We start from the raw sequence: 23859 nt of genomic DNA on the forward strand, positions 1-23859 counted from the left end.
TCAGTAACACGTTGATAAAACGTCACTTTTTAACCTTGATAAAACGTACAATTTTCTTTCGGCACAAGATATCCGTTGATTCGAGTCACCAGCAGCTGTATAAACAAAATACCGCTAGCTAAATGTCAAAGTGATTGTCACGCACATATTGTGACTGGATATTGTGATTCCAGGAACAAATTCGTGCCTTCACCTTATTAAAACGTTATGAGCAATCCCGAACTGTAACGTTTTATCGATGAGTCACTGTAACGAGTTATTTCTCTTGCAATAAAAAGTAAAAACAAGGCAGTGTGAGTGTAGTGAAGTTTAATAGTAATTAGAAGTAACTAAAAAATACTGTTCTACTTTGTACGTTGCACAGGTTTTATATGCAAGTGTAAGCCTGAGAGGCAGCTTTCTTTTAAAATTATTAAAATTTCTTTAAGTCACTGTACACAAATTTATAAACTTATTCTACTTAGCACAGAATGTGCTGCTAAAATGGCAGTACTTTAAGTAACGGATAACCGTACTACTTTATAAATGGGCTGTGCTTGACATTATTTAGACATGTTATAAGATCTTATTGAAAAAAGTCGTTCTACAAAATTTCTGATCGTTTCAAGCCTAAAAGTATTCTGTATTTTTCTATGTAAATGAATCGCTATACTTTTGTTCTTATAATTTGTTCGTACATGTTCTATCATAGATTAGAAACTTGTTTCATTGCTTGTACAATATTCATGATATGCGCTTCATTTATGTTGCAAGGCCTGCATCTTTAGCTATACCATAGAATACAGTAGACGAATTATTAAGTAACGCTTCTGGGGACTCGTATTCCACAATAAGTCCGTTATCCAGTACAATAACCCTATGAAATATTTTTTATTTATCATTAACGAATATTTTAAAAAGTTATATTATAATTTTTCGAAACATACCTGTCTGAATCGAGAATTGTATTAAGTCTATGAGCTATAGTAAGAACCGTACAATCTTTAAATTCTTGTCTAATTGTTGTTTGTATTAAATCATCTGTTTCTAGATCGACTGATGCTGTTGCTTCGTCGAGAATAAGTACTTTTGTTTTTCGAAGTAATGCTCTTGCTAAACATATCAACTGTCGTTGACCTATGCTCAAATTTTCTCCACCCTCAGTTACTTCATGTAAAATACCATTTGGCAAATCTGAAATACAATAAAATGCAGAACATTTAACGTGTATTTGTAATATTAATTATTTAAAACCAATCAAATTGTTTTTACTTTTTATAAAAGATTTAAGATGCGCGTGTTCCAAAGCTCTCCATATTTCGTCATCGGTATGCCGATTGAAAGGATCCAAGTTCATCCTCAAACTTCCTGAGAATAGTACAGGATCTTGAGGTATGATAGTCAGTCTAGATCTTAGATCATGCAGACCCAATTTGGCAATATCAATATTATCAATAAAAATTTGTCCTGCAGCTGCTTCTATTATTCTAAATAAACCCAATGTCAAAGAAGACTTTCCAGCACCGGTTCTACCGACAATACCAACTTTCTCCCCTCCCTTAATGGTAAATGTTAATCCATGAAGTACAAGTTCTAGGCCTTCTCTATAACGAACTTTGTAATCTATAAATTCAACGTGTCCCTGCGTAGGCCATTCATTAGGCGGCGTATAATTCGGATTTTTCCACGATGCTTCTTGAGGAGTTTCTGTATATTCTTTTATTCTTTCTACTGCTACTATATTTGTTTCAACATCAGAAGTCATTCTTACTAACCAATTTAATGTCTGAGTAACCTAAAGAGATCATTTTTATTATAAAATATTTTACAATCGAATAAACGTAAAGTGTAATTATTAGGTAAAATTAAGTATTTGCTCTTACTTGTAAGGCATAACTGACAGACAGACCAACTGTACCGGACGCCATAGTATCTCTATTTAATACAGAAAAAAATGCAGCAAAAAAGATAATTAAGTTTCCAACCATTTCCAAACGTACTGCCAGCCACCTTCAATAAAAACATTAATTAGATTTCGTGTAATCATTTGTTTCCTTTATATTAATCTTATAATACCGTTTCTAAGAAAATTTATACCTATTTGCAATTATACTAGGATAATAGCACACTTGATTAAAGTCCACTTTACTTTCGGATTCACGAATAAATCGTTCTTGTACACCAAATGCTCTAATCATCTGTGCCCCTAATAAATACATAATTAATATATAATTAATATGTATCACGGTATGATCAGATTTAAAAAATTATTCATATTTTTATTAATTTGTATATACACATATACGTATATTTAAGTTATAAAAATTATTAATACAGCATAAGAGAGTTTATTCACATACCAGACACTGACTCACTAAAATGCGAGTATATGGGAGATCTTGAAACAGACTCTAAACGTTTCAGTTGTCGGGAACTTGCAACATATAGTCGTTGAATAAAGTAATAAAGTACACCTATTGGTATTATAACTGCTATAAATATTGGTGTGCTAAAACTTATAACCACTAGAGTGGCTATAACCTGTAATATGAATGCGTTACTTAGAAAAAGGAGAATAGATTTAAAGAATTCTTTCAATATATAATACCAAAATTAATGAAATATAACCATCTTACAGAACATGAAAAACACAGGACAAAAAAGTAAATTTGTATGTACATAAAAAATACCCATAAGTTCATGTATGCAATCGTAAAATTAATAAAATAGCTGTGTGACAGAAGAATTCAGAAACTAATAATGATCATGCAAATTATAAGATGAAACACCCATGTCTACTTTTCCAAACACCAATATGCAACTGAATGCAAACAATATATTCTTTTTACCCACGATTATTAAATAGTGTTTTAAACAAATGTATACTAATTATACTATTAAAATATTAATAGTATACACTTGCACAACCATTTTCTACCATTTATTACAGAAACACATTAGCCATATTCACCACTTCTAACACACTAAACTGCATTTATAATTTATTGGAACGGACACAATTATACTCAATTATAGCTTCTATAACAACATATTTTACGTACACTATCCATTTATAATCAACTGTACATCATCGTACAATGTAATTTGAATGGTTCAAGTTTATCAAAAAGCTATAATTGAAGTACAAAAACCATAACAAATTGTTTTTTCTAAGATGTCATCGAATAAACGAATGCCCATGATGTATTTAAATGAAAATTACATCAGCATAAAACCAATACAAACCCTTTGATGAAATGGAAGAATGCGAAGGTAGATCCAATGAATTATGACTAAAGGAATTATAGGAAGGAAATAATAAGAATCAATTGTCTTAATCTGGTTCAGGCATTTCCAAAAATTACCTCGAACAAGCAATAGATGCTATCAGAAATTTGTTGAGGAAGAGATGTATCCAGGACGTCGACGTCTTTAGCAAACCTGGAGATAATACGACCAGTAGGAGTCGTATCAAAGAAGGTCAATGGAGCACGCATCACAGCACGCAGCATCACTATGTGCATCTGGCGAGCAGCCAGCCAACAGCCCAGCTGCGGTGCCAAATCGCAGAAAAAACTCGCCATCGCTACAACATCAGACATGGTTGGCTTTCATTGTAACCACACTAAGAAAAGTTTAGAATTTTTAATATTTGAAGCTGTACCAAAACTTTAGAAATCTAAAACATTCAATAAATGTTTCTCTTCGTTTAATAATTTCATATAAATTTATATTTATGACTATAAACTTTTCATAAGATAAAATATTCAACGGTATATTCTATATCATGTAATATATGTATAAATTTGGAAATTCTATTCGTTTCTAATATGCATGAACAAGTAAAAAGACATATCTTTTTAAAAAATAAATTTATAATACCAAAAACTAAAAATACTGTTTTGTCTCATGTTATGCGAGGGGGTGAAGTTTGCTGTGGGGAGGCATGCCAGGCACACATAATGAAACAACGTATTCAGGATGTTTTCCAATAAATAACCAGTATTAGGATGTGATTCTATATGCCAAAATAAGACGGAATTGCATTTTATACGTTTTTACTTTGTAAAATAATATTTGCCTCTTCCAAATAAATATTTTAACATTTCTTTCTTATAAAAAACAAACGAGATATTTCATTTAATTAAAAAGTTTATGAACAGAACTTAAAAAGAACTGACTTTTACACAAATATAATTGATTAAACTTTTTCTCTATCTTCTCTAATAAAAACAAAATTTAATAAAATCTTAGTTTTTTCACATAAATTCAATAATGAATAATTCGAACATAAAGACTCAAAACGCAATTACATTAGCCTTAATTTTCGTCTTGTTTTAGCCTACTGAATCACTTCCTAAATTATTATCCATCCGTAGGTAAACACCCTGAACGAGCAAATTAAGCATTCAAAAAGTTTAAGCAGGTAAAAAAGCAAATACATAACATAAATATATTCAAGCACAGGCAACATTATCTTCTTAGTTAAAAATTTATCGTATAATTGTGTCCATTACCTTACTGTTTATGATGTTATAGTATTTTACCGTAGTTTTGTAAATTAGAGATTGCTGGTGACTGTATAAAAGAACTATTAAAGGTGAAATTGTAGATAAAGAAATTGTAAAGAAATGGTAGTACGATACACGATTTTTATTCTGTGTATTGTTTATAATGTTTAATAATAATTTTATAAAAAAAAATTTGCAAAGATATCAAAAGATTTCTATCAACTATAATAGCGCTTAAAATACAGTCACAATACAATCAAATTTTTGTATACCTAAGAAATGATGATCATAAAAGTTGAAGACAAGTATTTTACAGTTTTATTATATTATATTGCTATATTAAAAGCATTTTTATAAATGTATTCTTACTGAATTAATGCTTTTTGTCAATTGAATAACTACAAATGTTATTTGGTATAACAACTTTACTGGATGATATACAACGTATCTATGTAACACTAATTTATTTTAACATGCAAATTACTTTTTTAATGACTTGAAGAATTTGTAATTTTTAAATTTGAAAAATTGAATTATTGATCATATATATTACCATTATAATTTTCATTAAACGTTACCATTTGATACGTAAATATAAACTTTAACTTCAAATACTTTTACGAAAATCAGTGCTTATTAAGCGCAATATTTACAACGAGAAAATATCATACCGAAAAGAAACAAGCAATCCAAGAACGCAGTATGGATGGTAGACTATTATCAATGACTTCAGTGTCTGCACCGAGTCGACTAAGAATTCGACCGATTGGAGTTTTGTCAAAGAACATTATTGGGCTGCGGAGGATTTGGTGCAACATTCTCTCGAAAAGATATATCGAAGCGTATATTGCTCCTTTTGCCAAAATTAATGCCCCTCCAAGCACTGTCAAGCCTATAATGATTGGTGATAATTTTGATATATCATTAAACCCGACATTATATCACGAATTTCATCAGTTCTTGTATTTGCATTTTACGTTAATGCAGATGAATTAAGGGAAGACCTAATTCGTTTAATGGCAATAATCATCTTCACTATTACTCACCATATGTCTAACACCATGTACAAGTTCCTTACTGCAGTCACACATGTATTGAGGTGCATTTATAATTAGGAACAGTATTATTAGTGTGTATATAAATTAAATAGTAAACATGCACTTGGTAATTGTTGTTTTAAATATCTTTGACTTTAAAAAACAATTCTCTATATAACAAAGTCTCAGATTTTTTGGCAGAGACATTTCTATATTTTACCATCAATTCGCGTGTTTACGCATTGGTAAATGACTGATCAGTTTTTAATTAAAATAGTTCCGGAACTAGATAACATAAAAATTAATTTCATTTTACCGGATTAACTTTGAATTCTACATTCCGTAAAACAAAATAACCATTGCTTAATCCTCAGTGATAGGATATTCTCAAATTAACATTCAACCCGAGTGTGTTATGTCAAATAGAATCAGGATACGCGTTCACGGTAAAATGTAATACTTTTCTCATAAAATGTTATTATAATAAATACAATTTAACTTATTCAAGTCAATGGCATTAAAAATAAATATTTAAAAAATTATAGATCTATATCCTAATGAAGTATACTATAATTATTACATGTATTGCCATAAAGAATGGTTATTTGATTTGATTAGAAATTGTAACATTATTGAACGTATGAACAGAATGAATCTATTTGCATTTATAACTGTTTTGTGCATGATAATAATTGAAAAACATTTATAAGTATAGATACTTAAAAAAAAAACTCAATGTTCTGGTAATAAGCAGATGTTAAAAAGCTTTACTGTTTGACTACTTCATGCTCAAATGTTATATTAGTGTCAATATAACTATTTAATTAATTTCTATAATTCTACACTATCAGTTGCAAGAACTTATATACATTTGAGTTGGTAAGTGAACAACAGTATATGCAAGTACATGCGATATCGAAATTATTTAATTTTGTACGACAAAGTAACCGAAACAGCTGTATTTAAACATATATTACTATAAAGCTTTACTTTGCTTATAACAACACAGCAAACCACACTCGCACTAGCATTTTAGAATAAATTTAGTTATCGTGTAATACGGAATTGTAAAAGTAAAAGAAATGTTATTATTATAAACTTAACGTACACAGTGTTAATAGCAGGACTTATACAAATATATTTTTTACTCATAATTTAAAATTAAATAATAAATTTAGTTGCCCCAAAACTGTGTAATCTGTGAAGGAACATGCTTTTTAGACAACATTGATGTTATCATAAGTGAAATAGTTTAGATAATAAGATATTTCATAGGGAAAACCTTACCTTATAGTTCTTTGTCAAAATGTAATTCTAATGTAATACTCTTTTTTAAGGGGAAAAATTGCTGAATATTACTGAATACTTAAACATTTTTAAAAACATACCCTGTCCAAGACCAAGTCCACCATACACTCCAAGATATACATCTTGTTTTGCTCTATTGAATGTATTATTATTATAATAATCTGTTAAGTTATCATCGGACCATAGACCAAGCCAAGAATTTGAACCAATACTAAATCCTTGGAAAATAGCATTCATTATGATAGTTGATATCGATAAAAACCATCCAATGGATTTGAAGTAATGAGAATACACTTGCCATTTCACCTTATGAACGAAAACAGTATACAAATATATTATTAAGAATTTTTTAATACATATGATAAAAAATAACTTACACTTCCAGTCTCACTTTTTTCTACATCTATTAATTTTTCTGGTAATTTTAGCGATTTCAATTTTGTCTCCTTTTGATTATTACTGTGTAAATAACTTCCAGATTGTTGACTATCTGTAGAATACTGTCTGAAATTTTTGTCAAGCAATATGATAGATTAGAAACAGCATAAATAAAAAAAGCACAAGTAGCAAAGGAAACAAAGGATGATGAGAGAATCTTACCGTTTTAAAGAGCCATTTAATGATTTTCTGTCAGGTATAGAACCAGACTCACTGTGACTTTCTGATACTCTTGATTTACCCTTTGCTAATTTTTGTTGCAGTTCACTTGATCCTATCGTTGATTCCAATTGTTGTTTAATTTCATTTAAATCTGCTTCTGAGCCATTATCAGCATGCACTGTTTTAAATTTACCATAACAGATTTAAAATAATACAACAAATTTTAAAAATGCATTATTACAATATTAGAAAATAGTAATAAAAAATTACATTTTTACATCAAGTTAAAAAGTTCTAAATACATTCAGTAAATCATGAGCTGTTAGTTTTAGCATTTTAGTATTAATAATATTCCAATAATACTCTGACTCAAGTTTAACATGCACTATACAAAAATTCTACATGCATATCTTTTTTTATATTAATATAATACTATACTAAGAGGATAGTAGAAAATTGCACTGGAAATGGTTTCATACTATAAGCTGGCTGATAAGTTTTTATAGTAGCAAATTGCAAAAAATACTAACATCCTTGATACTCTAATATCACAAGCCAAATGCAATGTAAACCATTTTCCGGGCAATCACATAAACTGAAGTAGGAAAAGGAATCGTAATTACTTTTTCACTGACTTACGATTTCCAACTTAGATCCATGAAAAATATAATTAAAGATTAATAGAAAGTATGAATATAGAAGTTGAAGAGATAGAAGAATTGATGTGTACCTTCTTGAAGATGTTGCACTAAAAATTCAGCAAAAGCTCCCCTTTTCTCTAGAAGCTGTTTGTAACTTCCAATTTCTGTTATTTCGCCATCTTTAAGTACAATGATATTATCGACCTCTGGTAAGTAGGTAATGCCATGCGTAACAAGTATTCTTGTTTTCTTCTTAAGCAGACCACTACTGCCAATCACATTTTCAAATATGTGTTTTCCGACATGTGAGTCTACAGCACTCAACGGATCATCCAAGAAATAAACATCAGAATCATTGTATACTGCTCTTGCTAATGCTACTCTTTGCTTCTGTCCACCCGATAAATTTATACCCTTTTCTCCAATTTCAGTTTGATCACCTGCAGGCAATATTTTTAAATCTGGACACAATGCACATGCATCAATTATACGATTATACGAGCTTTTATGCAACGGTTTCCCAAATAAAACATTATCTTGCAATGATGCATTTTGTATCCATGCTTGTTGAGATACATATGCAATGGAGCCCTGTTATACACACAAAAAAAAAAAAAAAGGATTCCCATATAAATAATATACTTTCATGTCATACGAATCAATGAAAATATATTTACTTTTGTATTAACTCTTCCACTTATTCTGTCCATCTCTCCAAGAAATGCAGCTATAAGAGAACTTTTACCTGATCCCACTGTGCCAACAACAGCTACCAACTGACCCTGTTCTATTTGTATATTGATATTTTTTAATGTTGGTTTTTCAACATTCTCCATGTCCCATGTAAAAGTGCCATTCTCAATTAATAGTTCGTGTGCTATATCGTATCAATAGAGTAAATTTATTATATAATATACTAGTAGTATAACACAATATGCTTATAAGTAATGTTTGCAAAATATCTTATCCTTTCTTTAGATTTTGATAGAACTTGTATTTTTTTTTAGCGACGGAAGAGATGACAACGAACTATGTCTAGTATGATTTCTATTGCCTATTAGAGTTTCGTCGCATTCTTCAATATGATATTCGTCACTTTAATAATCTTTTGGTTCTGGGTTAGCATCGCTATGTGTCGAACATTTTTTATCGTTATCGCTCTAACATAAACACAAGGCACGGCGTGTCAAGTATCGAAGAAACAGACGTTCACATCTAGAGTCTAGAGTTACCTGACGCCGCCGTCTGAGCGTTAAAAAACCATACAGAATTTGTTTAAAAGACTTCTTAGTATATCGAATAAACCATAAAATACCATCAAAAGACAAACTTTGGACGGTAATTTCATTCCTTCAATTTTAGTCACTGTCGTTTAAAAATATACGTACCCCTCTTATTTTTAGCCGTTTTACAAAATTGCAAAGTTTTATCAAAATTGAGGAAAGACATTTCACGGATATTCGTTGTTAGTTACATAGAAGACTTACGCTCGGATGGGTCGTGTTGAACATTATCAGGGTCCAATTCTTCTGTATTCATGAATTTGTTAATACGTTTTACAGATACGTAAGCCTAGGTATTATATATTTAATTATTAAATAAATAATTATATGCATTGTGACTGAACTTGAGATATTTTCATTTACCTGAACCATGTTACCAATCATCATAGGTAATATAGAAAGAGGAAACCTTAAGATATTAAAAAGACTGAGTGAAACAAAAGCAATTTTGCTATCTAAACGATTGTTTTCATCTATAAGTATATATGTTGCAAAGGATACTAAGGATACCTAAAAATTCATAGAAAAAATAAAAAAAATAACATGTCATTCTTGTATTTAACAATGTAATTCTGTTTAACGGAAACTTACTAAAAAGGGAGCAAAAGACCAGATAAAACTTGTTCCAGAATTAAGATATGCTGCTTCCTTTAATACTTTGATTTCTTTCATACGTATCTTAAGTATTTGCTCTTCAAACGAAGGTTCCCATGCATATAACTTTAATACTTTTATACCATTGAGAACTTCATTCATTAACTTCACTCTTTCATCTTTGTGCTTCATTTGTCTGATTTGCAATGTTTTCACTCTATTTGTGATCAATACGTTTATTGGGATAAGAATAAGTAGAACAGCTAAACCAGCAAGTGCAGCTGGTCCTAATATATCCCACAAAAAGTATAAAGCTAAAATTATTTGCAGTGGTGCAGACCAAATCATATTTATGTATGCTGTTAAATCCATAAATCTCTGCGCGTCCACAGACATTAAATTCACTATTTCACCAAGTGTCGATTCTTTTCTGGCAGAATTAGACATTCTTAATGCCTTTCGATAAATTGCAGCTATTAATGCAGTACGTACTCGCAATCCAACTAAGAACATGCGATGAAAGTATTGTGATAAAATTAATGTTTGAAATATGGCTGTAACTAGGAGTAAAACTGCATACAAATAGCCTTTCCAGATTGTTTCGTGTCCCTCGATAAATTTAATGAGCAGTCTAAATTAAAAACAGTATAATTATAATTATAATAATTTATAAATTTAAGAAATATCAAACTAATTATTCAAAGTAGAAAAGTCGATAACAAAATAAATTAAGCTACTTACTTCAATATTTGTGGACTAACAAAAGTCATAATATCTTGTATAAATTTAAGTAGAGCTCCAAATAGAAAAGTAGCACCAAAAGCTTTACAAAGAGGTGGTAAAACCGACGATACCTTCTTTCTACGTCCGCTATTAAAATCTACTTGACCAGATGACTTTCTAAATGATGCCTTAGTGCTTTGTACACTGAAAAAGTAATAAAAGTTACACTTATATTTAAATATAATATTTATTTACAAAACTCGTTATGCATATTAAACTTACCTAAAACAAGTCCAAAATACTCTTGTTAGCAAAAATAGATTGATATTAATAATTATTAATGTAATTTTCTATGTAATTTCTTTAATTTATTATAACTGTCTTCTTATTATCTAATATTAAATACAAATGTCACACTTGGAAGAAGAAATGATGAAGGTAAGGTGGAATAAGACTAGGGAAAGGTAAGGTACAGTGTATCAAAATATTCATACCCATTAATCTCACATTTTCTTTTCTCAACCTTCCATTAAGATCGTAAGACTATTGTAATCAATCTTACCTTTTTTAATATCATTCGATATTGAATTTAGATATTGCAAAAATGTCTGTTTTTCGGAAAACGAAAAAATGTACATTGTGTGGTGGTGATGGTGATGGTGGGGGGCAAGTAAAACAAGAATGTGCCAGTGCACGATTAGTAATTAAATATGAGAATATAGAAGTAAATGTAAAAGAAGATGGAGATCTGTGCAACTTTAAAGGGAACAATAAATAAGTACAATACATAAATATCACACTCACTTGTTACTGTTTTGTGCATTTTTATTCCAATATTTATCAAATCTTGGTACGATTTCACTAGCTGTATCCTCTGCATTCATAGACCATAAATCTGTAGCTTCCAAAGGTTTTTTGAAGCCTTGCCATGCCATTGGATCAAACCAACTAAACAAAATTTTTGCAGGAAAGGAAGATTTTTGTTCTGGACATGGTCTTTCTACCTATTGGTTTTAATGTGTAACATTAAACTAAAATATTTAATTTACTCTATAATATATATACGTAAGTAATTTATTAATTTATATTAAATTACCCTTGGATATTCAGAATATTTTGGTTCTGCATCAACCAAAAAGTTCAACAAGAACAGAAGTACCACTATTGGGTAATATATCATGTACGATACAAAGGAATAGGTTACTTCTCCCTAAAGAAATAGTATGTGTAATAAATTATATATTATACAACATAATCTACTCGATAATACATTTAAAAAAAAAAAAAAACAATAATATATTTAACGATAGCATACAAAAATCTTTGTGTTTTAACAATTATATTGGTATTGAACAAAAGAATAAAATAGTTTGTAACTTAAATCAAATTTGTATTAACACTTTATTCGCAAGTCACGAAACTTTTCGTGTTTCTTATTTTTATGCAATTACTAAAAGTGTGCAAGACTTGGAAAATATAGAGTCGGGTCGGGACAAGAATTTTTCTCGGGATGTGGTTTGAGTTCTCGAAAATGTTCGGTATACCCAAGAATGTACGGAACTACCGGTAATTTGGAATTCCTAAGAGTGTTCAATAATAATTTCATCCAGACGGTTGAGGAATGTCTATAGAAAGGGCAGTTAAAGTATAATATCCGCAGGTAAAGTGTCTAATCTACAATTAACATACCCCATTGGTATATTGCTTTAGTAAACTTCTGTATTGAACAACACCACATAGTGCAAGAAGAAACCAAAATAAAAACAATAGTCCAGAGGTTTGCATTCCACATTTTCTATTATATACTACTAATGTAAATACTAGAATCTGCAAAAAAATAATAGAAATCATGTTACTGTAAAAATTTAATCTTCCGTAGCTCTTTAAAAATGTTAAAAGTAATACTTACAAGAGAAATTATCTTCACTAATGGTGTACAATAATCAACACTATAAACAAACCGAGAAGTACTTCTATGTATAGCCTCTCCTAAATCAATGATACTAAGTACAATTAATGCTGCTATAAATACTTGTTTAGAAACATATAACCATGTATATGGAATATTCTTTCTTTTACTGTTTATAAGATAATAAACTTCTATCGCAGAGAAAAGCCATAAAAATGAGCATGGTACCCATAGTAATATAGTTTTTTGAAAACATTCTGGGATATCTGGATCGTGTGTATTCCATACTCTATCATTATCCTAAAATATAAAAATATATGTATACAATACTTGTTTTTTAACTGAAAGTACCAATTCTATTGTAAAAGTGGTTAAATTTTAACAGCTATCACGTCAATGTTAGCTTGTTTTCATTGCAATTATTTCTATTTATCTTTTGTTTCTACTACATTAAACAATTAAATAATATGAATTACAGTCTTACCAAGAAGATGTGTTCAAATTTACTAAACAGACAAAATTATTTGTAAACTGCAGATGTTTCTATGTTTAAAATATGTCAAATATGTAAATAAAATATCCGAAATATATATGAAGATATATTACCACATGCAATGTAGTTATTGATATGTATTTCACTATCCACAACAGAAAATAGTATTTATGTCATCATTTCATTCTTTCGTATTTATATCTTGTACGTATACATATTAAGAAAATGTTCAATTTTATTAATTATAAATATGTGAATATTATCATTTTTTGAAAGGTATGTATGCCGTAGTACGGGAATCTTATTACTACGTCACTTGTACACGAAGAACCTACACTGGGGTATATGGAAATATAAAAAGTGGGAACAGGTGGAGCAGGGCAGTATATCTCCCCTTGCTCCTGTGTCGTCATCCTAGCCATCTTCCCGTAAACGCACGGTATTAAGCTAGAGATCAGTAATTTCATTTTTGACCAAAATCCTTTTCCTTTAACTACACTAAACCATCATTTCTTACACAATGTGTCTTTTATGATTGTGTGTGGTGCGTGCGTGTGTGTGCATGTGTGCATGTGTGCATGATGCGTGCGTGCGTGCGTACGTGCATGCGACTGTATACTCAATTGCTCACCCAAAATTTGGTACCACAAAATTGATCCATAGTTTGATTCTGCCTAATGATACATTTACTTTTTCATTAGTTTTCTTATTTAGTTATATTTGGATTATACAGTTTATCGTATTTCTTCATAAGTTTTCTGAGACACTTAATAAGATGTTATACATTAACTAATAGATATCTCCAATTTCGAGTAGAGGTTGTATCTGGCCACAAGACAGTCGTCCGTAGAAATGCACAATTATATGATGTATTGGCATATGCCCAACATCGATGATAGTTCACCGTCCACTCGCTTTCTCAAGTAAACGCAAACTGTGCCTGATTCAGTCCGATTCACACTATATAGCATTGTCGGTTTATTTCCCCAATCAAGATACATTGCTGTACATTGCGTCACATTATCTTCTCTGCATGCGCACAGTTTTAAAATAACGGTTCATCTTTTGAAAACAAATCTAATTTTTCATACGAACTATGACAAATTTCACACAAGATAGTAGAACTTCCTAAAATATATAGACAATACACATTTGAAAAAGAACATTGTTAATAAAGTAATATGTTAGTTTAATGTGATTTAACTTTACGCTATTCATGGTGTACGTACTGTACTGGTACAAAGTTTACTTTTCTCATTTACTAGAATACAATTCAGGCATTTTTTATCGTTAGCATTTGTTTCATGCAATAAATTATTTTTATGAAATTCAAAAAATATTCGTATAAAAGAACAAGAAGAAGAGGTTGTAATAAAAAAATATAGTAAACTTTGTTTACAATTTCTTCATATACAAAATCTAACATTAAATGTATGTAATATGAAATTATAATACTTGAATAGTATTAAGTAGTATATATTTATTTTGTTATAAATAATTAAATATTATCGGAGACTGTTTCGAGACATTTAACTGTATTTGTTGAGTTGGTGCTTGACAATGCATAACCTTGAATTTTTTTACTCAAGGCAAAAGAGATAGCACATAGTACGTACATTGTCTTTCCGTATAAATTGCATTGAGAGTATTACAATCAGATAACGTACATAATGACGCTGCTAAATTTTGATGCTGATAAACATAACGATAATACAATCATTGCATTAATGTATGTAACTTACATTAATTGTATATAATTTAATTTTAAAAAGTTGTATCTTTGTTTTTCAATCATTGCCTATAAAATTATAGAAATATTCATTCAATTCTTTAATTTTTATATTACTATTCACTGTGAATTAATTATGTGTTTATTTTACAGTAAATCTGTATCTGTTACTATCTGAACGGTGCTTAATACAAAGATTATTTATCTTAACTAAGTGTTTGCTATTGTTACATTACATATGTATATACTTTTTGTTATATTATTAAATTTTAAATTAGGTATTTTTCATTTTTCTTTACTTTTATAGATAGATGCTTTTTCACATTTGGATAATAAAGATAAATTATTTATAAGCATAGTTTGCTCATGAATTGTTTCAGAAGTATGGTAAGTGTAGTCCATTGATTATGGAGACAAGATCTTGAAACACATTGGAAGGAATCATGCTACAAATCAATTTGACCTCTATTTCAATTATCAAAAGAAATGTTATGTGAATATATCAATAGAGATAAAGAGCAGATATAGAGAAGCATGATGTAATGACATAATTACATTGTATGTTTCTTGGTTCAGCCATTTTCTTATCTAGATAATACTACTAACAAGTACAAATTTATTCCCTTGTGATTATTGCATCGATCGATGTATCATTAAAAATGTACTTATTATCTTCTTCTGTAAATATATTGAAACACAAACAATATTCGTACACAAGGCAATTCTTTTTATATTAAATATAAATAAAATTTCTTGTTTGTTTATATTTTTATTAATATAAATATATGTATATAGTATGTACATATGCATAAAACGTGTCTAGAAATAAATTTATTTTTTCACATATTAATGAAATATACAATCAGCAATATGTAATTACAATTTTAAAGTTACTATTAATTAATTATATTCGAATTTTTATTAAAAGAGTAATTACAAATTTGTTTACTTTTTATTACAATATATATGTATATATATATATATATATATATATATATATATATATATTAATAATCATTCAAATTTATATTCTTGAAATATAGAACCTGGAAATATTAAGTGTAATACTATGTTGTTAAATACACATTAATTTACCAGAAATTGAGCTTTATTGTAGTATATTTTCATTAAATTTATATTAATTTTATTAAACTTGATAAGTTTGAGTGCTACTAAATAGAAGTGTTAATAATTCTGGATCGGTTAAATTTTTCCTATATTTTTGTACAATTTCTTGAATTTTTAAGCGTCTACGTACATGTGGTGGATGATAACTGTAATATATCACAAATATTAAATATACCAATGTTATTAAAATGTTACTTTAATTCTACGTACCTATCATTGTCAAGTCTTTTTCTACGTCCCATATTTAATGCTGTTTGCCTAACAAGTGTTCCTAATACTCTTCTAGACACAACCATACCATCAATTAAAGGAGTAGCTAAATTGATTCTAGAAACTGGACCTTGTAATCTGACTCTCATTAATCCACTACTAAGAGCTTGAAGAAAAATTACTTGTACATCTGACGGTTGTATCACTCTGGATTGTTCAAGGCCAGTATAAGTGCAAGGGAGAAGATCACCTGCTCTCCAAAAAGAAATCGTATAATTTTCATGATTTCATAAAAATAAATGATAAATATATTTAAAAGGTGGAAGTACCAATTGGAAATTGAGCATAATCTTCTAAACTTTCTAGCCAAACGACCATAATTTTAATATCAGTTTGTACAGGTAAAACTTGTTTAACTGTCCTTTTTGGTTTCACTGGGTCTGTACTAGAAGTACTAGAAGGACTAGATCCTGTTAAACTTGGGGGTTGCTTTTCTAAGTCGAGTGACATTGCTCGTGAGTTTTGTATTGTACTTTGTCCTGTTCCATAATTTCGAGAATTAGTATGTTCACTGATACTTCTTTCAAACCAGACTACAATTATTTATTATATAGTTAACATATATAATATGAAGTTATACCTTTTTATGTATTATTTACTCTTTTTTCAGAGATCATACCTTGATTAACACTAATATCACTAGTATAACTTGCTTCTTCTAACGAGTCTGAATTTAATATATTGTTCGATTGAGTTGGTACAACAAAAGCAATTTCTGAGCTAACGTCTGCCCAATAAAGTACATGAGTATCCCCATTATAAAGAGATCCACCGTGATCGTTATGGGTTGGCGGTGGCATATTCAGATGCGATGTTGTCACTCTCCACGAGGTAGAAACGTGGCCTGTCCAACCTGCATGCACTGATACAGAGACTGACCATCCAAGAGAATTTAAAAACTCCAAGAAACTTGGCGATACATTTGTTTCGTGTAACTATGAATATAAATTTGTTTATATAAATATAAACGCGATACGACAAAACATTCAATTAGCGTTCTAAAATTCTTACCACATTAGATAATATTTCTGTTGGAGCTTTTTGACCAGCTTTCACATAAAAAATATATACAGTATCACACGTTCTTGGACTAATGTTATCTAAAGTTTCTAAATCTAAACAAAATCCTGGAATGGTTGGATCTATAGCAATAAGGCCACTGTTTCTAGATTCATCGTTTTGTTTAGGTTCCATATTCAAAAAACCAAAATGACTCAAAAAAAGACGTGCAGTTTGAAATTCATGACAAATTTGAGGTGGTATGCATTCCTCTGTTTTTTCTTCTGAGATTTTATCGTTTCCATTATATTTTGACTCGATATTCATTTGACGTTCTAATAACTGTGATAAAATTTGATGTTCGTTTCTAACTTCATTGTTATCATTCATGACTGCTTCAAGACTTGGTATGGATTCATCTCTGTCAAAAGAATTTCATCAGTTTGATCAAAATTAATTCTTAAATATTTCAAAAAATTTGAAACAATATTACGATAAAGTTCAACATACACTTTACAATGAGGAATTCGATCAACATTATCAGGAAAGAATCTAGGTTTATAATCTGTTCGTGGTGCTGCTTCTGCTAATGGCAGCGGTCGACCAGGATTTGTATTTATACTTCTTATACTAGATCTGTGCCTTGGTAAATGTCGAAGTTGCATTGTCCATGCATGCCTACCAAATGGACCACGTATTAATACAGTTACAGTAGGCTGTGGATCTTGATCATTCCCAAGAGGTTCTTCTAATAAAGCTAATATAGTAGCATTTTCAGCAACGAAATATCGAAATCTTTCAACTGCAGCTTGACGTGGTACACAACCACCGGTCCAACTGTTGCAATGTCGTAAAAGTGATACTTCATCTAATAAAGATGATAATGATTGCGCTCCACATGCACTTGGAAAATACCCAACCTATAAATAGACAAATTTATTTCAATAGTTTCTTAAATATATTTCTAAACTCTGAAATTATAACAGCTTCAATGTACCTGTTCCAGAATAACTGTAAGAAGAGCATCAGCAGCATCTCTGACGCGCATAGATGCTGGTTTTAGTTCTTTCTCATCTTTCATCTTAATAGGTTCACCAGGTTTCCCTACACTTTTGGTTCCTGATACTCCAAGTTCAACTACTTCCAAAACTGTTGTTAGACAATCTTTATCCTGAAAAAATAATTGCGCGTATCAATTTGTTACGAAGAATACTTCATAATAATTAAACATAAATAAAATACTAACTTGCAGTAATTGTGGATGAGCAGTTAACCAAGTTGTCAAACAACTAAAAGCAGCAACAATAGAGGAATGAAGATCTTTTGAATGTGCTGGCGGTGGACGCCAACATTGATACGCAATGTAATCGCAAAGCCATTTTACAGCACGTTTACATTCCAAAGCATCTGTGAAATTTAAAGAAAATTTCGACTGCGAAGTTACATTTTAAATTATAGTTTATAAAATAAAACACAATTTAACCTGTAAGTTTCCTTGCTGCGTGTAGGGTGTCAAACATTTTATAACTTAATATGCTTCAGAAATTTTTAAAATATGTTTTGACGAGTATATTATATTTTACCTGTTTCACGAATGCGTGTTCTTGCTAATCCAGATAATATTTCAAGAGCTGCCAAAGAAATATTTAGGTCTGTTTTCCAAGATGATATTAATCTGTGGCAAACTAAATATGTTGCTCGCACGAAAAGAGCATGAGCTGAATCTGTAACATTTACCATATATTTATCAGCCGTTAAAATCATACATATTAAACTAATTTTTTAAAGCACCACTGTATGTGTACATTAAAAGTCTTTCAAAATGCAAGCCTGTGTATGATATTGTCCAAAAGAACGAAAAATGTAAGAAAAATAATATGATATTTCTCAATATTTCGTATACGCGCAATAATCGAAGGCAAAACTAATATAAAAAATACTCGTATTTACCGAATACAATACATTCCTCTTGAAGAGTTGTAATATCTGAGGCTTCGCCGAGCGATCGTTGATCACTGGATATACTTATTTGACTGGCTGAATCGCTGGTGACTATCAAGCGATGATGAGACGGTACAATGGCGAATGCACAACAAAACACAACTCATAATAATAAAAACGAATAACATCTCACACAAGCACGCATAAAGCAAATACAATAAAAAGTGATATTAAGCATTATGACCTTACATTGCATAATTATGCTGAATTATTAAAATTTCCGTTTACAAGCAACTGGTAGGTGTTAATGAGTTGCCATTTCAGAACAGTGGAGCATTACTCCAGCTACTATTATTGGAATGATGCTATTTACAAATACTTTTCAAAATTTAAATACAAAGGATAATTAATCTCAGAGAATTCAAAACAGTGCATTCAATATTTGTATGTACAAACTAGAATCATTTAAATTACAAAGTATGACAAACCTGATGATAATAAATTGACTGTAGAATCATGTGCTACAGTGTCAGGTTGTGTGACTTGTTCAACTTCTTCTGCTGCTGCAGAATCTTGTACGCTTAATAAAAGAGCTCCTAAAGAATAACAACAAATTATAAAAGTTCTATTATATTTAATTTCTGACTTACCTAATAACATATGAGTATTCTGAGAATCAGTTTCAACTTGTAATGCATTGATAAGCAAATTCATAAGTCTTGATTTTAATTGTGCAAATGTTATGTGACCTTTTTCTGTAATCATTGGGTTTAAGAATGTTGGTAATTCCTTGATAGCAAGATTCTATAAAATAAAAATGTTATCGATTATGTGAATTTACTTTATGTATTCCAAATATTATTAATTGAATACATATTTATACATATTAATTACTTGGAAGTGAAGAGGTAATGCTAGCATTGATATTAATAGATGTATGGAGGCTCTTCGTAAATCTGGTTTTGATACTATATTAGATTTAAGTTTCAAATCTTTTTCTGGTAGTACTGTTTCTAAAGCTGATATCACTGCAGGTACTAATATCTGAACACCGTTTAAATCTAAGCGAAATAAATCCGCAGAATTCAAAAGTATGCTTGCTAACGTTTCGCCACATTCTCGAGACTGTAAGTAAAGATAAAAATACGTATTATGTACATTTTTACAAGTACTATATTTGTAAGACTTGAATGAATAAGTTATTACTTCGTCAACTTTAAGACCATGATTCATTGCTTGATAAAACCTAGCTAGGTAAACAGGTAAAATTTCTTCACCGGTTTTTTTAGCACAAAATATCCTGCATAGTGCACCTAAGGCTTCTGCCCTTCCAGATTCATAACGATCTATACAAAGTGTTGGTGGAACATCGTTAATGCTTTCTTGTAATGAACTAGGGCCCTCAACGAGTACAGAAGATGGACGTTTTGTCGCACCCGATGGTTCTGTTTATGAATGAAATTAATAACGTTTAATTTTACTTAATGCTACACCAAGTAATATTTACGTGGTAAATTTTGTGACCATCCGTCAGTGCCTATAAATGCAGCTTCAAATAACCACTCTCCAAAAAGATGCAATATACTGTTGCACTTTGGACGTCCTGGAGCTAAAGGAGGCCTAATATCTTGGACTAGAGAAGCCATAGCTATAATAATAACAATTTTATAATAGATTAAGCCTACTACCTTGGAAAATAAATGTTATTTAATAAAGTCTCACATGTTGTACTTGAGGCAGATGAAGGTCCTGAATTAGATATTAACATGGGCGATGTACTCGAAACACGACTTGTTGTTAAACCAATTAAGGAAGCTTTTGGAATTCCTATAATAGAAATCAATGATAAAACATAATGTGTAAAATATCGTTTTAACGTGGTAGTTTTTAAATATAATACTTCTTTAGGACAAGGAAGTTTAGAAGCCTAAAAATGTACTCATTAAAGATATATACAATTGAAGAAATATAATCAGAAAACACAGAAAGAGAAGTGCTGAATACCCTTAGTTACTGCAGAAGGTGTTACACTGAAACTTTTGGCAAGTCTGCGTTGTGTTGGAGGTGTAGGAGAAGGCTGTGTCGAATCCTTCCCACTTGATTTGTCCCACCCTATACCCCCACTTCCAATGCTAGCAGATCCAGAGGCGATGGTGGATACACAACATTCTTCCCAGCAACATGCCTGTGAAACTCCTAAAACATTTGTGACTGCGTGCAACCATCACCAATAAAGCAAGCTGAGGGGTACATGTGCTACTTTTAAAAGTGAAAAAAGTATGAAAATAGATTGTCCTTATTTATATATATATATATATAGTAATGTATATTTCATTATACATTATGAACTTGCATACATAATTCCCAAAAGAACATAAGGTTATTTATACTTTCGTACTACAAAATTGTGTATAATTTAATTTACTTACCAAGAAAAGCATCAACTTGTCCTGCTATACCTTTTACTGCCTTTAAAAATATTTGCGGTAAACTTTGTAAACATGGGTGTTGACAAGGATCTATAACATTTGGACTAGCAATGGCATACTGCAAAAATGCTTGTGTCTGTGAAACAACAGCAGGCCTACATAAGTCAACTGGATCACCTATCGTTCGCAAAAGTCTGTACCATGCTTGTGCCACAGCTTCGTCCGACATTGAAGGTGGTACAAGCTGAGAATCTTCTTCACCTAAATGTATTATTATATATTACAAATTGTTAACACGTAAAAGCAATATGAACAATCAATGAAAAGTATTAACTTATTTTTAATTCTGGAAACATTGGACCATACATAATTTGTAAAAGTCTTGCTGTAAGTGCAAGACAGACACGATTCCATTGCTCTACCAATGCTAATCTGTGTCGCCATCGAAGACAAGATTCCCGTAAAGTACGCCATAATGGTGGAGAAGGAAAGTTACGTTCACATGCTACTAACCACACCTAAACGGTATTTCTATGTAACTATTAGTCCAAAAAAATATTTAACAATTAATAATATATTTTTATATAAACGTAATACCTCTAATAATACACCTAAAACTCTTTCGCATAATTGTTCTCCAGCATCTTCCCTTGTTGCTGGGGGTGCTAAAAGTGCATCATTAATTCCAATGAGAAATAATAATAAGCTTTCCCAAGTTTCTCTTTCTAAAGTTGCAGGACCCCTTGCAATTTGTTGTAATGTTCTAAGTACTCTATGACACAAAACAGCTTGTCGATTAATTGTATCCGTTCCTATAAATAATATTCAATATTTCATAGTTGTCATTTATTTATCATTTATGCTGAAAAATATGATGCTTCATGCAAAAAAATTTGGTTTCTATAATTACAAATTACCTAAATCCTGATATAAAAATGGCCAGACTATGAAAAGGAAGATAATTATAAGTTGTTAGATGTAAATATTTGTTATATAATAACTATTGTTATAGATTAAGGTAACAATAAGTATAGGATAAATGAAAATGGCTAAGAAATGTAATCCAAAAGGATTACAATTCAAATATCTTATTACCAATAAAATTATGTATAAAGTTATATTATGTAAATGATTTATATTATGTATGAAATGAAGAAATAACAAATAAAAGATAAAAGCTATATACTTCACCTTCTCCTTTTCGTGGAACAAATAAATTATGAAAATGGCTTATTATTTTTCTGGCATAAAAATTAGGATCGTCTACAATTGGTCTGGGTACACAAATTTTTGGCGTAGAATATAATGCAGATAACCACTCGCAATACACATTAACACAATCCCTAACAGTATCATGTTCGGCCAATGGTAATGATAATCCAAAACATATTACTTCCATACACCATTGTACTTCTTTATCGGTACACAATGGACTAGGCTCAGCAGCTTGTGTGATGCCAAGATTTGTAGCAAGTTGACGTACAATAGACAAGGCAACTTCTTTTCCTGCCCCAGGCGAAAATTTTTCGAGAACACTTTGGCTCTCCTCCGATCCTTGTTGAACTAGAACACTTAGAGAAGCCCATTCGGAATACATTCCTCCCTGGGAATCCTAAAAATTAAAAGGTTTATGCATAAACATTTGCTAGCATTGACGCGAAGATAAAAAAAAAATGTAAAATAGTACACAATGATAGATAACCTTAAGATTAACTCTATTAAATACGCCTAAATTCATAGATTACTATACACTTTGACGCCCTATAACCAAGAACTAGCAAAGAGAAAGTAAAATTTCATACGAATCTTTTTAACTTTAATTATGAAACACAGTGTTTCATTTTATACGATATACGTAAAAATAGCATAATCGAGTGCAAAATTGTACGTGATCTTTTTAAAAAAATCACATTGCAAAGTATATATACATATACGAAATTTGACAGAAGTGAATATTATTTGACAGGTAGCACCACCATATAGTATGTACGATTACATGATTTCTATTGGCTACCTACACTTACATTTATTAGATTAGTATCAACTCTTCCTTTTCCCTATGAAAATATCCCTACATAAATATTATCTAAACTATTTAAACGATTCGTAGAATTATAAAAATTATATTATGTTATTAAATATTTTATTCTTAAAAATTATATTAAAATCATAAACTATAAATACGTCTCATAGTAATTTGTATAAATTTTATTTTGCGAAAATTAACATTTATAGGTAAAAATTATTTATGAAAATATTTCGTTATAACAGAGTTACGTGTTTCG

General features: G+C 30.2%; 2 protein-coding genes across 10 annotated transcripts; both read right to left on the reverse strand.

Annotated features, from left to right (window-relative positions):
- Window positions 1–292: 292 nt before the first annotated feature.
- Window positions 293–14766, reverse strand: Mrp (Multidrug-Resistance like Protein 1). 4 transcript variants are annotated; one of them, XM_076772224.1, is made up of 22 exons: window positions 13710–14766; window positions 12586–12885; window positions 12366–12503; window positions 11773–11886; window positions 11481–11680; window positions 10959–10979; window positions 10695–10880; window positions 9951–10584; window positions 9723–9869; window positions 9564–9648; window positions 8754–8953; window positions 8166–8667; window positions 7436–7613; window positions 7213–7339; window positions 6916–7141; window positions 3345–3565; window positions 2340–2520; window positions 2077–2185; window positions 1863–1989; window positions 1252–1774; window positions 927–1173; window positions 293–856 (listed from the first exon to the last, which is right to left on the reverse strand). In XM_076772224.1, exons 1-22 carry the CDS (start codon window positions 13737–13739, stop codon window positions 742–744), a joined length of 4611 nt encoding a protein of 1536 aa, XP_076628339.1. In that variant the 5' UTR covers window positions 13740–14766; the 3' UTR covers window positions 293–741. The 4 variants fall into 4 exon arrangements, with proteins under 4 accessions (XP_076628339.1, XP_076628337.1, XP_076628340.1 ...); XM_076772222.1 differs by lacking the exon at window positions 3345–3565 and adding an exon at window positions 5162–5382 and having other exon boundaries at window positions 13710–14762; XM_076772225.1 differs by lacking the exons at window positions 3345–3565; window positions 10959–10979 and adding an exon at window positions 5162–5382 and having other exon boundaries at window positions 13710–14761.
- An 857-nt stretch (window positions 14767–15623) lies between these two features.
- On the reverse strand, window positions 15624–23543 carry LOC143345270 (ral GTPase-activating protein subunit beta). Of its 6 annotated transcripts, none has more exons than XM_076772219.1 (24): window positions 23277–23543; window positions 22766–23186; window positions 22492–22518; window positions 22172–22386; window positions 21909–22092; window positions 21575–21835; window positions 21150–21341; window positions 20868–20972; window positions 20653–20793; window positions 20352–20590; window positions 20040–20270; window positions 19796–19949; window positions 19634–19741; window positions 19155–19256; window positions 18788–18928; window positions 18688–18702; window positions 18451–18611; window positions 18202–18375; window positions 17715–18124; window positions 17217–17625; window positions 16825–17140; window positions 16475–16684; window positions 16146–16395; window positions 15624–16081 (listed from the first exon to the last, which is right to left on the reverse strand). In XM_076772219.1, the coding sequence occupies exons 1-24, from the start codon at window positions 23310–23312 to the stop codon at window positions 15955–15957; spliced, it is 4629 nt and encodes a 1542-aa protein (XP_076628334.1). In that variant the 5' UTR covers window positions 23313–23543; the 3' UTR covers window positions 15624–15954. The 6 variants fall into 6 exon arrangements, with proteins under 6 accessions (XP_076628334.1, XP_076628331.1, XP_076628333.1 ...); XM_076772216.1 differs by having other exon boundaries at window positions 16475–16738; XM_076772218.1 differs by lacking the exon at window positions 22492–22518 and having other exon boundaries at window positions 16475–16738.
- Window positions 23544–23859: the final 316 nt, after the last annotated feature.

Source organism: Colletes latitarsis, chromosome 9 (genome assembly GCF_051014445.1).
Source record: "Colletes latitarsis isolate SP2378_abdomen chromosome 9, iyColLati1, whole genome shotgun sequence".
NCBI lineage: Eukaryota > Metazoa > Arthropoda > Insecta > Hymenoptera > Colletidae > Colletes > Colletes latitarsis.